This window comes from Peromyscus leucopus, chromosome 5 (assembly GCF_004664715.2).
Source record: "Peromyscus leucopus breed LL Stock chromosome 5, UCI_PerLeu_2.1, whole genome shotgun sequence".
In the NCBI taxonomy this organism is placed as follows: Eukaryota; Metazoa; Chordata; class Mammalia; order Rodentia; family Cricetidae; genus Peromyscus; species Peromyscus leucopus.
The window spans coordinates 96,980,823-96,995,726 of NC_051067.1; the positions used below are offsets into that span (position 1 = coordinate 96,980,823).

At 41.6% G+C, this 14,904-nt stretch overlaps 1 protein-coding gene across 3 annotated transcripts in view; it reads left to right on the plus strand.

The window, feature by feature from the left end:
* Large1 (LARGE xylosyl- and glucuronyltransferase 1) overlaps positions 1–14,904 on the plus strand; it is a 508,586-nt gene that overhangs the window by 414,449 nt on the left and 79,233 nt on the right. For all 3 annotated transcript variants that reach the window (XM_028894770.1, XM_028894772.2, XM_037206162.1), the window contains one exon: positions 3,726–3,830. In XM_028894770.1, coding sequence (XP_028750603.1) covers positions 3,726–3,830 — 105 coding nt within the window. The remainder of the gene's footprint in view (positions 1–3,725; positions 3,831–14,904) is intronic.

Consider the following 14,904-nt stretch of genomic DNA (forward strand, 5'->3'; position numbering starts at 1 on the left):
TGAATTATATAGGAAATGATTTGGTAATTTAAATTACAAGGCACCAGGGTGAGAGTTGATGCTCAGACATGTTGATATCTAAGAGAGTGAGAATACTCAAGAGATTAACCACACACCCACACATACCACACACTAACTTGCTCAGACATAAAGAAGAGAAAGCAAAGTATCACCTTGTGTTATTGATGAAGATGATGCTAATGTGCATCTATGATGTGTCTCCTTAACATTTGGGCCCATAGTTATAATTGCTCACCTTTTTCAGGGCTCCCTGAATAGGAGTCCTTGTCAAGATGGGGCTGCCCTATAAAACCTAGAGATGGAAGAGCACGTTGAGTGCACACAGTGACACACAAAGGAAGAAGGGCCAGAGAATAAGGAATAAAGAGGAAGAAGGGCTAAGAGGAAGCTAAACTGGTAAGCTTAGTTTTCTCAAACTCACCAGTTAGTTCATTCACACTCATGGGAGATAAAGTTACTAAAAACAGGGCAGGAGGTCCCTCCTCTTGGGATTGGAACAGCAGAAGGACATAGCCTTACACTAGCTATTGATTTTTATATTGTAGCTCAGGAGCCTATTTCTAAGCTTAAGGGAGGCATTTGACATTAGGAGAATACTTGTATATCATACATAGAAGCCTATGTCCAATCCCTAGTATAGCAAAAATAAAGGAAAGAAAAGAAACCATTGACTTGGGGAGGATGTATTGGGTGCATTGACAGTGCTTTATGGGGATAAGAACAATAGGTCAGTCAGTAAAGTGCTTGAAATTCAAGCATGAGAACCTGAGTTCAACCTGGCACTCATGTAAAAGTCTAACTGTGGCAGAGGACATCTGTAAGAAGGCTAGGAGACAGGGATAGGAATGTCCCTAGGGCTTGCTAGCTTGCCAGTCTAGCAGGAACAGCTAATCTGGGTTCATTGAGAGACTTCATTTGAAAATTTAAGGTAGAGAACAATACAGGAATACATCTGATGTCAACCTCTACCACACACACACTTATACATGCATACACTTGCACACAACACACACACAAAAAAAAAAGCCATGTAGGAACTCTAAGAGAAATATAATCAGAAGAGTCATTTATATAGCCAGCATTTGTTAAACATTTACTGTGCATGAAATATTACCCAGACCTTACCCTTTTGCTAATGTAGGAACATGGGGGGCAAGTATGCTTATTACCCAGTTAGTGATTTAAGGGTATAAATCAGGTGAGGGCATCAATACTGATAGGAAGTACCAAATAAAAATATATGCTATGAATACAAAATATAGTCAGACTTGGGGTTATGTGTTAAGTGTCAAGCTCAATATAGGCTTTGAAAGGACTGTGGGTAAGGATTAGCAGGTGCAAGTATGGTCCTTGCTGAGGGAGTTCTTAGTGAATGAGAGCAGCAAGAACACAAGTAACACTCTACAATTTTGTTGGAATAAAGCATTAGCTAGGAGAAGACTTGTTTGAGCAATAGGTTGAGGCCAAATAAAATGTGGGTGGTGCCAAAATACAGAATTTGGATTTCCAAATATTCAAAGTCTGTCTTCCCTGAGATGCAGGTAGCCATCTTCAATGCATTAAAACCTCATTTCCTGTTTGTCAGTCCTGAGTATATGGCATCTGTGTTAGTTACTTTTCTGTTGCTGTGCTAAAACCCCATGATCAAAAGTTATTTACAGAAGAATTTAATTTTACTTATGGTTCCAGGGAGATAAAAGTTCATCACGGCAGGAAGGTGTGATAGCAAGCAGCAGGAATGTGATCAGGACCAGGAAGCTAAGAGATCTCATCTTCAACCATAGACATGAAGCAGAGAGAGAAGCAGAAGTAGGGCTAGTCTAAAATCTCTCAAAACCCACCCTCAGCAAGGCTGTACTACCTCTCCAAACAACATTACCAATTGGTGAGCAAATTTTCAAATGCCTACGTGAGGGCATTCCTCATTCAAACCACCACACCTTTGTCAAGTCTGAGTTTTTGATGCTCTTTATCAATCCAAAATTATTGGTGATACTAACCCAGGTTCCTTAATTAGCATAAGCCATCACCCCCAAGGACTATTTTGGCTTTGTCCCATGCTCCATGTAAGGTTTCCAAATTGTTCTCTAGTGCCAGGATTCCATTTACAACTTCTCCGCTAAGGGGGCCAAGCCTTTTTGAGTTGGTTGTTTTGCACCAAACCCCAAGGTTATGGCCTAAGGCATTGATTGGCTCTTGTACTCCTTAAATTGAGTATATACTTTTTGATAGGATTCTACAAGTTTGGGATGTGATCCCAAACCTTGACAAAGTGGGCATTAGTATTTTTCCCATGCCTCTAATTTATGTGTTTGTGCTGTGATGATGATCTAGCTGGCACCTCAATAAATTGATCAATTAAATTACACCAAACCTTTGCACCATCATTTCAGAGACCTGTCATCATATCAAGGAGGTTCTGTATCACCCAGAATTGTGTTCCAACAGTACTGCTGTGTTTTGTTAGCATGCTTCTGGGTGTTCATTTGGTTAGAAAGCCCTTTATTTCTTTGATTGTCCAACAGCATGAGAAGTTTCACTTCAGGTTAGCTGTGAAAGCCATCAATGGCTACTTGTGTGCCTGTTAGTAAATCATTTAAAGTCCCTAAGCCTCAGTTTCTCTTTCTGTGAAATATGGATTGATGATACCTGCTTCAAACATTTTTTATAAGATTAATCACTAACGCTTTGAAAAGAAAAGAATCGGGATGGCAGACAAATGCAGATTTACATACTAGCTCCATCAGCACTTGTATTAATCACTGGTTGTATGAGAGCCTCATTCCCCAGTCAATAAAATGGCAGGGGTAATTCTAAGACACCTTTTACTGATGTCTTACATTAGAATTGTGTGTGTGTGTGTGTGTGTGTGTGTGTGTGTGTGTGTGTGTGTGTGTGTGTGATGGATTACACTTACTAGACACAGCCAAATATGATTAATGACACCCTAGAAACACCGCCCTAAATGATGGACTACAAAACTAACCCATCTGAAATGTTATGGTCCACCTGAAATGTTATGTTCCACCAGAGACAAGGCTGACTATGGGAACAGAAGAGTACTTATCCCTCCAGATGACACTATTGCATTGACATGGTGGTGCTTATTGACATGGATGTATTTTAGAAGTAGTAAGAACAGAAGCACTGTGAGGAGCTGGTCACAGAGTGGCTCTTCACTATGGGCTCTCATCTCATCAAACAAGGATAATTCCTTAGTCTTTGATGTAAAAAAAAAAACCTACAGAAAGCCAATAAATTAATATACAATGGAAAATATCAAATTGGAATGCTTGAAGATTAGTATTTTAGGACATAAAGATATACTTCATGTTCCATGATTTAGGAAATGAAATGCATCCATACATACATGGTGGATGGATGATTGTTTGGGTAGATGGATGGATGGTTGGGGACTCTGGCTTTATCAGAAATAGATGACCTTGGACAAGGTAATTAACCATTCTGGGAAGCTGTCTCTTCTTTGTAAAATAAAGATAATAAAAGCAGCTGCCTAATTGTAAGAATGAAATGTTAACGCAAGTTAAACACTCAGGTCAGGACCTAGCACTTAATGAAAGCCCCCAATGAATGCGAGCTGTTATTATGAGGATCTGCATAATTATTCCTTGTGTTTGGTACTCTCTAGCCCTAGATACCTAAGCTGCAGCTTCTAAGACATCTGTGTTCTCTGTGTTTTTCAGGGCAACAGGTCCTGGGCTTGGTAGAGAACCAGAGTGACTGGTATCTTGGAAATCTCTGGAAAAATCACCGTCCATGGCCAGCCCTTGGAAGGGGCTACAACACAGGTAAATCATGGCAATGTGGGTGGGGGACCACAGAGAGTGATACATAGACTCGTCCTTTCCTAAAAGAAAGGAGATGTGCAGCAGCATAGAGGAGGACACCTGATTTCCTGATTTCATCAGAGCACAGGTCATACACACATGACATTTCCAGTTATATTTCTTCATGTCATGCTGCAAGCAATAAAGCAGTTGAGCTGTGGAAGTATGGCAGTCTTTCCAGAAAGCTCCTCTGCTGGTTGTAATGCTGAGAGCCTATTGAATTTTTTATCAATTTGACCTGTAATTTCTTTGACTATTGATACAAATAAAATATCATTCTGGAGGAATAAATTCAATATTCAATCCCTTAGTTAAGCAGATGTTGTCTTATATATCGTATGTGCACTTTAGATCTACAGGGATCCACACTTGCAATACGTATCAATATTTATCTTTCTGCAATCTTCCATGTATAGATGAGGAAAGCAGCAGGAACTCATATTTCCTCTGATTGTTCTTATCTTTAAAACATCCATGTACAGCCTACCCAGCAAGTGGCAGGAGAAAATGTAGACATATTTGGAAATTGGTAGTTCTAGGTACTGCATTCCTCAAATCAAGTAATTTCTTCTACTTTGTTACTAAAACACACCTTGCAACTTCTCTTTTGTTTCTGTCTCTGTTGTTGATAGTCACTTGTGCAGCCATTCTTTATTCAACAGCTATCTGGATTCTAAGTACCCTAGATTCAGTCCATGGCTTCAGGGAATAAATAAGTAAAGAAAGTAGAACCCCCCTTTTTTTTTTCTCCCCCAGTGCAGTTCCTCTCAATGTCTATCTCCAAAATGCCCCTGGATCCTTCTCTTTCTTCCATACTCATTGCCATTGATGTGATCCTTATTTTCAAAGGATGTACTCACTATTTTTTTAATCAGGATTAGAACTTGGGGCTCAAGAATTTCAGGTCTTGTTGTAACAGCCCCCAAATCATAACACAGAAACTTATTATTAGTTATGAATATTTGGTCCTGCCTTATGATTGTCCCACTAGCTCTGATAACTTAATTTAACCTGTTTCTCTTCATCTACATTTTGCCTCATGGCTTTTTACCTTTCATTCTGTATATCCTACTTTTCCTGTTTCTTCCATGGCTGGCTGGCTGGTAGCTGCCTGACTGGCCCTAGGTATCTCCCTCTTTTTCTCCCTTGTTCTCTCTTCTCTTGAGCTAGATTCCACTTCTTACTGATTCTCTCTGCCTGCCAGCTCTACCTGTCCCTCCTCTGCCTAGCTATTGGCCATTCAACTTTTTATTAGACCAATCGGGTGCCTTAGACTGGACTGCTACTCACACTGCTACCTGGAAAACGGGACCCCAAGAAAGACACGGAGAAATGGATGAGATCTACATGAACAGCCTGGACATGAGTGGGAGCAATGAAGGGCGAGGGTTGAGGTAAAGAGAGCGGGAGATCCTAGCTGGATCAAGAAAAGAGAGGGAGAACAAGGAATAGGAGACCATGGTAAATGAAGACCACATGAGAAAAGGAAGAAACAAAGAGCTAAAGAGGCCCACAGAAATCCACAAAGATACCCCCACAATAGACTGCTGGCAATGGCCGAGAGACAGCCGGAACTGACCTACTCTGGTGATGGGATGGCCAAACACCCTAATAGTTGGGCCATAAACCCCATCCAAGGACTGAGAAATCTGGATGCAGACATACACGGCTAGGCCCCTGGTGGAGCGCTGGGAGTCTAATTAGTGAGAAAGAGGAGGGTTTATATGAGCGAGAATTGTTGAAACCAAGGTTGGATAAAGCACAGGGACAAATAACCAAATGAATGGAAACACGTGAACTATGAACCAAAGGCTGAGGGGCCCCCAACTGGATCAGGCCCTCTGAATAGGTGAGACAGTCGATTGGCTTGATCTGTTTGGGAGGCATCTAGGCAGTGGTACCAGGTCCTGGGCTTGTTGCATGAGTTAGCTGTTTGAAACCTGGGCCTTATGCAGGGACACTTGACTCAATCTGGGAGGAGGAGACTGGACCTGCCTGGACTGAGTCTATCAGGTTGATCCCAGTCCTCGGGGGAGACCTTGATCTGGAGGAGGTGGGAATGGGGGGTGTGCTGGGGGGAAGGGGAGGGGGGCAGGAAGGGAGAGAACAAGGGAATCTGTGGCTATTATGTAGTACTGAATAGTATTGTAAAATAAATTTAAAAAAAGATATAAAAAAAAGAAAATGTCACATGGAGATAAACTACAGCACATTGAGGAGGAGGTCATGGATATCTTCATTAAACAAAAGCACCTGTCACCAATATAGATTTGCAAGAAGAAAAGTGTAGTAGAGCCATGTATAATAATTATTATGGCAAGGATGGCATGTTCTTCCCACCCTTCCATATACTGTTTCATAGCATGATAATAAACAAGTGTATTAACCACCTTCAATTTGTATTACTATGTTGAGACAGTAAGTTTACCCCTGCCTGAAAGGTCATGAAAGGCCAGGGAAGGTAGAAAAAAGCCCTGTGAGATGTGACAGATCTCTTTCAATAAGCTATGACACCAAGTGATCATTTAAAAGGATTTGTACATCATCAAGATGCCATGGCTTTCCCCATGAGGACTTGATTTTATGACCAAGGAGTGTGCCACACATCAGCAGATGAGACATACAATGTTTGGGAAATTTTGAAGACTCTGATGGAGGAAAATTATCACTCTGAATTCCAGCCATCTCCAGTCTTCCATGAGGCTCCTCCAATAAAGCATCCTGTGGATGTTACTGGCAAACTCCAGCACATTAGGGTTGGAACCACAGCTTAACCACTGAGTCTTACTATAGGCTTGGCCACTCAACTTAGCCAACTTGGTTAGCTTTCTGCCTTGTCAGGTAGGAAAATAGTACCCTCATGTCGTGAAGACCACCTACTTAGAAAGAAACTTATTTAAGAGCATAGCCTGGTAAGCACTCAGTTCATTCTAGTCTTGTTTTTATACACATATGCACCTTTTCCCACTATCTGGAAAATCTTAGCTTTTAGTGCTATAGTTCAAAGGAGAGATCAAATATTTTAGTGCCTATATCAATTTCCCAACTCTATTTCATTCTTAAAATCTCAAAAAACAAAGCATGAGATGCTTGATCCGCAAGATCTGCCTCCTAGGCCTGCCTTTTGCAAAGCTTCCTCAGCATTGTAAGCCCAGACTCCCTTGTCTTGATAATCTTGGGTTGGAATCTGGACAACTTTGTGAGGGTGTCACTGTAAGTACCTGTAAACCAGAATATTTTAGGGACTTGATTTGGCTCCATTTTCCCCTCAGAAACTTTCTTACTCTCAAGGCAGTACTATTCAGCCATATGCACCTGCTTCCCACCGGACCCCTTCCCATACACCGAAGGATGGGTCATCTTCTCGTGTTGGTTGATTCCTAGGGTTATCTTCCAATGGAAATGTTCTCCTTGAAAGATCCAGCTATGCTTCCACTTCCTTCATCTCTTTGTTTGTGTTTCCTTCTCAATCTGCTTTCACAAAGCACAGAGGGCCTTAAGAGATGTGGAGATGTTTGAGGCAGTGTCTCAACACCGTAGCCTGGGCTGGCCTAGAACTTACTGTGTAGTCCAGGATGGCCTCAAGCTTGCCAGCAATGTCTTTGCCTCAGCTTTCCTCTTCTGAGTGCTGCAGTTACTGGTGTCAGCACCACACCTGACTCATTGTGGAGCTTGTTATAACTCATTTCCATGCTTATGTCTCACTGAGCTGGAGCAGCTGTAAATGAGATGACCAGGCAGTTCCCAGAATAGAGCTCTTGCCAGTAACTGTTCAGGTAGATTTAAAGGCACCTTCTGTATCCAGAGACAGAAAGTCCTCAACTACTCTGTCTATGCATAACCTCCTGGATGCAAGAAGATGACATTCACTCAGTATTCAGCTGTTAAGGGAAAAAACAAACAGGTTTTGACAGGCTCATTAAAATTCATCTCACTTCTGTTTATATGCTAATGGGTGACTATCTTAAAGAGCAAACAGCAGCATAGGGGGTTAGGGGAGATGAAAACACTTGGATGAGAGTGGGGAAAGGAAAGGCAGACAGGGAGGATATTACGTAGTATGTTCAAGTTCAACAGGGATTTATTTGTGCAACATCACAGAGGATCCAAGAAGAAGCTGTGTTTTCCTAAGATGAAGGACATGTTAGTTAGAGGATGTGTGTTTAAAAACAATTGAAAAGTAAAATACTTTTGTTTTGTTTCTTTCCTGAATTAAGCCAGAGACAGGCAGATGGAGGCCTGGCTCTCTGGGGAGAGAGAGAGAACTTCTCCAGGAAACCTCCTAACCCGCAGAATAAGAAAACTGGGGCATTCAAGGGCTGACTCACCTCTGAGACTGGAGCAAGCCCTGGACTAGAAAGAAATGGAAAGTATTATGCAATAAGTTAGACAGTACATGGTACATTCCGTGGCACGGAGTCAGAAAGACAAACCAGCTGGTAACTTGCCAAATAACTGAAACGAACAGCTTAATGGGATCAGCAGATACATAGGTATCACCTGACACTTACCTCTACTTCCAAAGTCCGGCATTTCAAAAATTTGGGCATGTCTCTTCATTTCTTATCTCTCCTATTAATCTCCGTACTTGGAAGAAATATTGTAATTGGATGATTTCTATAATAATTAACACCCAGAGAAAGTAGGCTTATATGAAATTCACTCACTCATTCATTCAGCGTAAGTGTGGCAGCAGCAGCAACCAAATGATATGGTCAGGAGCTTCTTTGCCTGTATTCAAGACTAGAGCAAACTTTGCCATTATGTGAAGTACAGATACGACATAGCCATCCAGATGCCATGAGTGGGCACTGGCATGTGTGAGAAATTTTTATCCTTCAAAAGTCATGAACACTCTTGGCAAAATATCAGATGACAGGGAGTCCTGTGAGCCCTTCATTTGGATTTTAAACTCAGTGTCTGTCAAAGCCATCAGTTAATAACCAATTTAAACTTAATAAGCCATAAGAGTTTCAGGCTTCAATATTTAGAACAACTACATGCAATCATAAATGTGAATGTCCATTCTTCTTGGGACTTGGCAGGTGAAGGCCTCTTTAGGACCTAGGAGTCGGTAATGTTGTTGATGTCCAACAATGTTACATCAGTGCAAAGCCATAGTGGTCCCATAATCTATCTTGAGATCATTGTGAATGTAATGCCCCCTACTTCCAAGTTATGTACAGCCAGCTGGAATCACACTTAGCAGTGCCATCACACAACTGCTTCTGTCTACTTAAACTTTATCTGAGTCTGTGACCTTTCCCATAGCTTGTCTATTCTGCCTCATAAAGCAGAGCCTTCTCTGGCCTCAGTTCTCCCTGTGGGTTATTATGGAATATATATGCCCCTTATCTTTCTACCTGGCCACCCCTCAAATATCTAAGTGAGAACATAAGGAGCCACACCCTTCTCTATTGCTTAGATCACTCAGTCACTCCTGCATATCACAGCCTGTTCTGTGAGCCCCAGTTCTTTACTCTGTGAAATGCACCTGGTTCGAGCACTTGCCAACAACTGTTGTGCCTAGTACAAGGGGAGTTGCGCAGAACCCAAGCAATCGCTGCATCTGCCCAAGACTCATTGAATAGCTTTGGGCAAATTCCTTCTGCTGACTTTCCTTTTCTAATAAGACTCACAGGGTTTCTGGAAGAATTGCATGAAAGGGAAACACAGTGAACACTGGATAAATGATGCCCAAGACTTCTGGTACAGCAATTTGGAATGAGGGATGGGAATCTCACATGCCATCAGAGGTACTTGGCAGATTAGCAGTGAGGGGGGTAGCTCTGCAAATCTGTAGTCTGAATGCTAAATTCAGTTCAGCCCTTTCCATCAGATTGGGGGAGGGGTGAAACAATAGTTTCCCTCCTGACTCTTGGGAAAACCTAATTGTACCCAACACCCCCTTTCCCTTTGATTCTCAGTTTATGTCTTGTCCCTGAGCCAAGTTTTCATCTCTAGGCTGTGGCTCCTGTGATGGAATGCCCTCCCAAAGGCTCATTTTTTTAAATTCCTGCTCATTAGGGAGTGGCACTACTTGACAGAGATTACGAGGTATGTCCTAGTTGGAGAAAGTGTGCCACTAGGGGTGGGCTTTGGGGTTTCAAATGCTCAAGCCAGGACCAATGTGGTTCTTTCTTCCTGCTGTCTACTGATCTGGATGTAGAACTATCAGCTACCTCTCAAGCACCATGTCTGTCTTCATGTTGCCATGCTTCCCATCATGCTGATAATGGACTAAGCCTCTGAATGTAAGCAAGTACCAATTAAATGCTTTCTTTTTATGAGTTGCCATCGTCATGGCATTTCTTCACAGCAATAGAGCACTGACTAAAACAGCTGTAAATGCTGTGCAAAGCACCCATCATTGGACCCAGAACACTTAACCACCACATTTTCAAAACTTCAGCATCATTGGGTCTTATGAAACACTTTAGTGAGCAGCCTAACAAGTGAGCCTCCTCACCCCAGACCTCACAGGAGGCCCCTAATTAAAATCAGCCACTAAAGAGTTTCTGTAGCTGCACCTTGTAATGATATCTTGATGAGCAAAAGCCACTGTTCCTGAAGTTCACCATTGCTTCCCCAGGACCATGACCTCTGAGAGTATGCATTTAACTCAAGACTTTCTGAGTCTGGCCTTCAGTGCAACCCACCCCCAGCCCCAATTCTTATATCCTGAACTATTTTTTTTTTTATTCTTGATTTCATTTTCTGGAAAATTCTGGCCTCTGAGTCTTATGTTTTCCTATCTTTTTGCTAAGTAAATTACAAGGCTGCCACCTGCTGAACAGAAAGGAGAAACAAGAAGAAACAAATTGCAAAAACAAGACTCATCCAGCTGAGTTGGTCCTTCAGTCTCAGATACAGAGGCATGAGAGCATCTGTGGGCCTGAGTGCAGGTGCTGTCCCATCCTCCAGGCTTCTGCATTAGTCCTTGTATAGCCTGATAGAGAATAGCCAGGCCACTTCTCTATACCCTCTGTTCTCCACTGTGAGTTAAGAATACTAAATGATGTCCTGGTACATTCATACTGCTGTATAATACCATGAACAACAGGAATGTGTTTCTCTTCATTCAGAGGCCAGGATGTCAGATACAGGCAGATTCAACACCTGTCCAGGGCTGCTGTCTGTTTTGTGCCTGGCACCTTCTACCTGTATCCTCCCTGGGAAAAAAAAAAAAAAAAAAAAAAAAAAAGGAGTTCTTCTATTTTCTATTTACATCCTGACTACCTCCCAAAGACTTCAGTAATCACTTTGGTGGTTGGAGTTTCAACTTCTGAATTTGGAGACAAAAACATTCAGACTGTAGCCAATATATTCCTGAAAGAAAGGCAGTATTCCTGATAATGCTGAGAAATAAGTGAGAGGATATAGGTACCATGGAGCTGTACGACATACACAGCTTGTTTTCTACATCTGAAACAGAGTCCTGAGTTCTCATCAAATCCTTCGTTAGCAACAGGTTACCCACATGTTCTCTTGCAATTGTATAGCATCAGCATTCCCAAACTGCATTTTATTATAACAAAATAGTATACTTTGTTTTGTGATGGTGGTTATTAACCACAGGCAGTGTGTTGTACAGCACATTCCTAGAATATATTCATCCTGCATAGGAGAAAGTTTACTCATTGAGAATCATCCTTTCTTGACCCCTACTCCAATACAAAAAAAACAAAACAAAAAATCCTAAAAGGTGTACTGGCCATCTTCCCATCTTTGTTTGGTAGTTCAGAATCTATGGTGGTGCGAATATTCACACCATGGGAATCAGTAAACACCACAAATCATACCCCCCCCTCTGGAAGCCAGTTGGTAAACAGTGAACTGTGAAATCCCTCTGCCCCTCACCTGCCTGACAAAGCTGTCTGCAGTTTCTTGGTCATTCTTGACTTTTGATTCCATGTAGGCAATTATCTGCTTCCATTGGTATCTGCATCTTCTTACGGTATATGCTCTATTTATTTAAAAATAAAATAGTGAATATCTTTCTACATTCATTTAGTATATGAACAGGTATCTTTCTAACACTGCATTGTTTTTCCATTTGATGACAATAATTTATTTCTCATTAGCTGGTAGTACTGTTTTTCCTAAGTTTTCCCCATCCCAATTATAGTCAATAATGTATAAATTCCTTTATTAGCCATGTTTGTTTGGTTGTATATTGATATACAATAGTTTTTAATAGAAGACACTTCTGTATCAAATGTTATGAAAAATTTAATTTTATACCACTTCACAATTAAATGGGTATATTATATGTAAATACTCACCCCTTAGATTTGACGCTTCCTTGTTTGCTGTCTATGTTAGGTACATGGTCTCTATATTGCAAAAGAAGCAGTATTTTTTGCAGAAAAACTGTTAATAGGAAGCCAGCCTCAGCTTTTTTAGCTCAGAGAGATGACCTCCAATAGTAAAGGCTAGGCCTCTGAAGTTATGGGCCATTGACCAAAGGCTAAGGAAAGCAGAACCTATGCTGGCCTGAGTAACCAACCATACCTGGCTCAGCATTTCAGTTAACCTGGAATAGCAGTAACAAGAGGCGTGGCCTTTCCTGAAAACATTGCTGTCTTACCCTGCTGACCCACGCAAAGTCAGGCAATCTCCATGATGCCAGTGTTATCTCAAGAACAGGAGCTGCGACCCAACATGCAGACACCATACAGTGGGTGGTAAGAAGAAATGGTATGATCCAGAAGCTCCCTTTCATGGAGAGAATTGTCAGCAGTCATTCGGTAACATGGTTTTCACAGATCACAGAGATATATCTATGATAGGATGAGGTATCTGATTTCTTTGGGGCCTTCCAAGTTCATGGCACTAATCTCTTAGATTTGATGCATGCTTTCATGTGCATTATCTCATCTAATCCCCATTTTAAAGAGGAGTTCATGGAGGCTCTGAGGTTAATTGGTTTCATACATTAGCAGAACTGATAAATAACAGGGCCCAGGGCTTAAAAGCCTTCCTTCTAAGCGCTTAGGCTGTCAGTGCATAGCAATGGTTGGTAGATTGGTTTTATAGCTCTGGGAATTTGTCCAGCCCCATCCCCCCATAAACTAGGTTAGATAACTATGGACTCTTTGTTTGTTTGTTTGTTTGTTTGTTTGTTTGATATAGGGTTTCTCTGTATAAAAGCCCCTGGCTATCCTGGAACTTGCTTTGTAAACCAGGCTGTCCTTGAAGTCACAGAGATCTGCCTCCCTCTGTCTCCAAAGTGTTGGAATTAAAGGTGTGCCTCACCATTCCTGGTACTGATATGGACTGTCTTAGTAGTATTACACCATCTTCTAAATTACAACAATACCTGGTCATTATGGCTATATATGGAAATCGCCTGGGGAGATTTAAATCATATCCTCCTTTAGTAGTTTCCAGTCATAGCAGGTGATTCCTATTTACTATACAGACATGAGCCACCCTTTGTTCTAGAACCTCATTTTAAAGACAGCACCATTCTTTCCATTTCACCCTTTTCTTTATTACCTCCACCCTTGTGGTAGTTTGAATGAGAATGTCCCACATAGGCTCAGGTGTTTGAATACTCGGTCCTTGTTAGTGCTATTGTTTGAGCAGGTTTAGGAAGTGTGGCCTTGCTGGAGGAAGTATGTCAGTAAGAGACAGCTTTGAGATTTAAAAAATTTGAGTCATCCCCGGTGCTTTTTCTCTGCTTTGTTCTTGTGGTTCAAGATTTGAGCTCTTAGCATATGGTTCCTGACACCATGCCTGCAGTGATGCCTCCCCACTTTAACAGACTCTTATTCCTCTGGAACCCTAAGCCAAATAAACCCTTCTGTCTATAAGTTGCCTTGGGCAATAGTGGTTTATCACAGTGGTCGGAAGAAACTAATAAAGCCCTCTTTTGCTGTTACTGGGTTCTTGGGCTTCACAGCTGCTTGAATTTGTGGACACTCATTTAGCAGAGATTATTGATAATTAACAGTGCACAGTATCCCTCACCTTTTAAGGTGCTGGGGACACTTATGTGAAAAGAGAAGACAGGCCACAGACTGCCAAGGCTGTCAAGAAAGATATGTAGTTACAAACAGTTATAATGTGTAAGTGGGAAAACCCTACAGGATATATAGCAAGGAACCAGCAAAAGGCCTTTCTGTCCCTCTTGTGCTCAACCCATTCTCCTGTGCTTCTTCATGGCTCATAGAATCCAACTTAAAATGCGGGTGACTTCATAAAGAGAGGAAGATCAGCCTCCTGTTTATCGGGCATACAGTGAGCTGTTCCCTGTCATCCACTTTATACTAAACAGCAGTTCTTGTCCTCCTAAGCCCTCCCTCCACTCCTGCATCTCTCCACAGTGGGTCAGATGTATTTGAATCAAAATGGCTGGGCAGATCCTGAATTTGTTCTTGAGTCCCTGAGGGATTGCTTCAAGTGAAGGGAATCTCAGCAAAGGCAATTATCCAAGAGAAATACCCATCTTTCACCCTGCATGGCTGCTCTACCAAGGAAGGCTTTGCTTATTGAACCCATGTTTTATTAAACCCAGTCTGGTAGAGATAGACTCAGCTATTTGCTGGCCCCAATACAAAAGAAATAGGAAACAAACAGAGCCCATTGTCTGAAGCCTAGGATCAAGCTGGGGTGACCAGGAAAATACACCTTAAAACATTTACCACGATGCTCCAAGATGATTTCCTGTCTCTTAGTGAATATTTGACTCTCTGCAGCAGAAGTTGGGCAAAAATGACCCATTTTGTGTCCTGAAACCAAGATAGATTTTGCATTTTTTAGATTGCTGGGGACAGGGGAAGGTGAATAAAATAATCCACTTAGTGACACATGGAAGTTATATGGAATTTAAATGTCAGTGTCCATTAATAAAACTCCTACCACATCATTGATTTTCTGTTTGTCCATGGCTGTTTGGGGGTCATGGTGACAGAACATGAGAAGTGCCAGTTTCTACCCTGGGATTTCAAAAGCCAAAATTATCTGCTTTCTAGCCCTTTAAGAACAAGAGTGTCCAACAACAACAGTTTACAGCAGAGCAGAAACAATG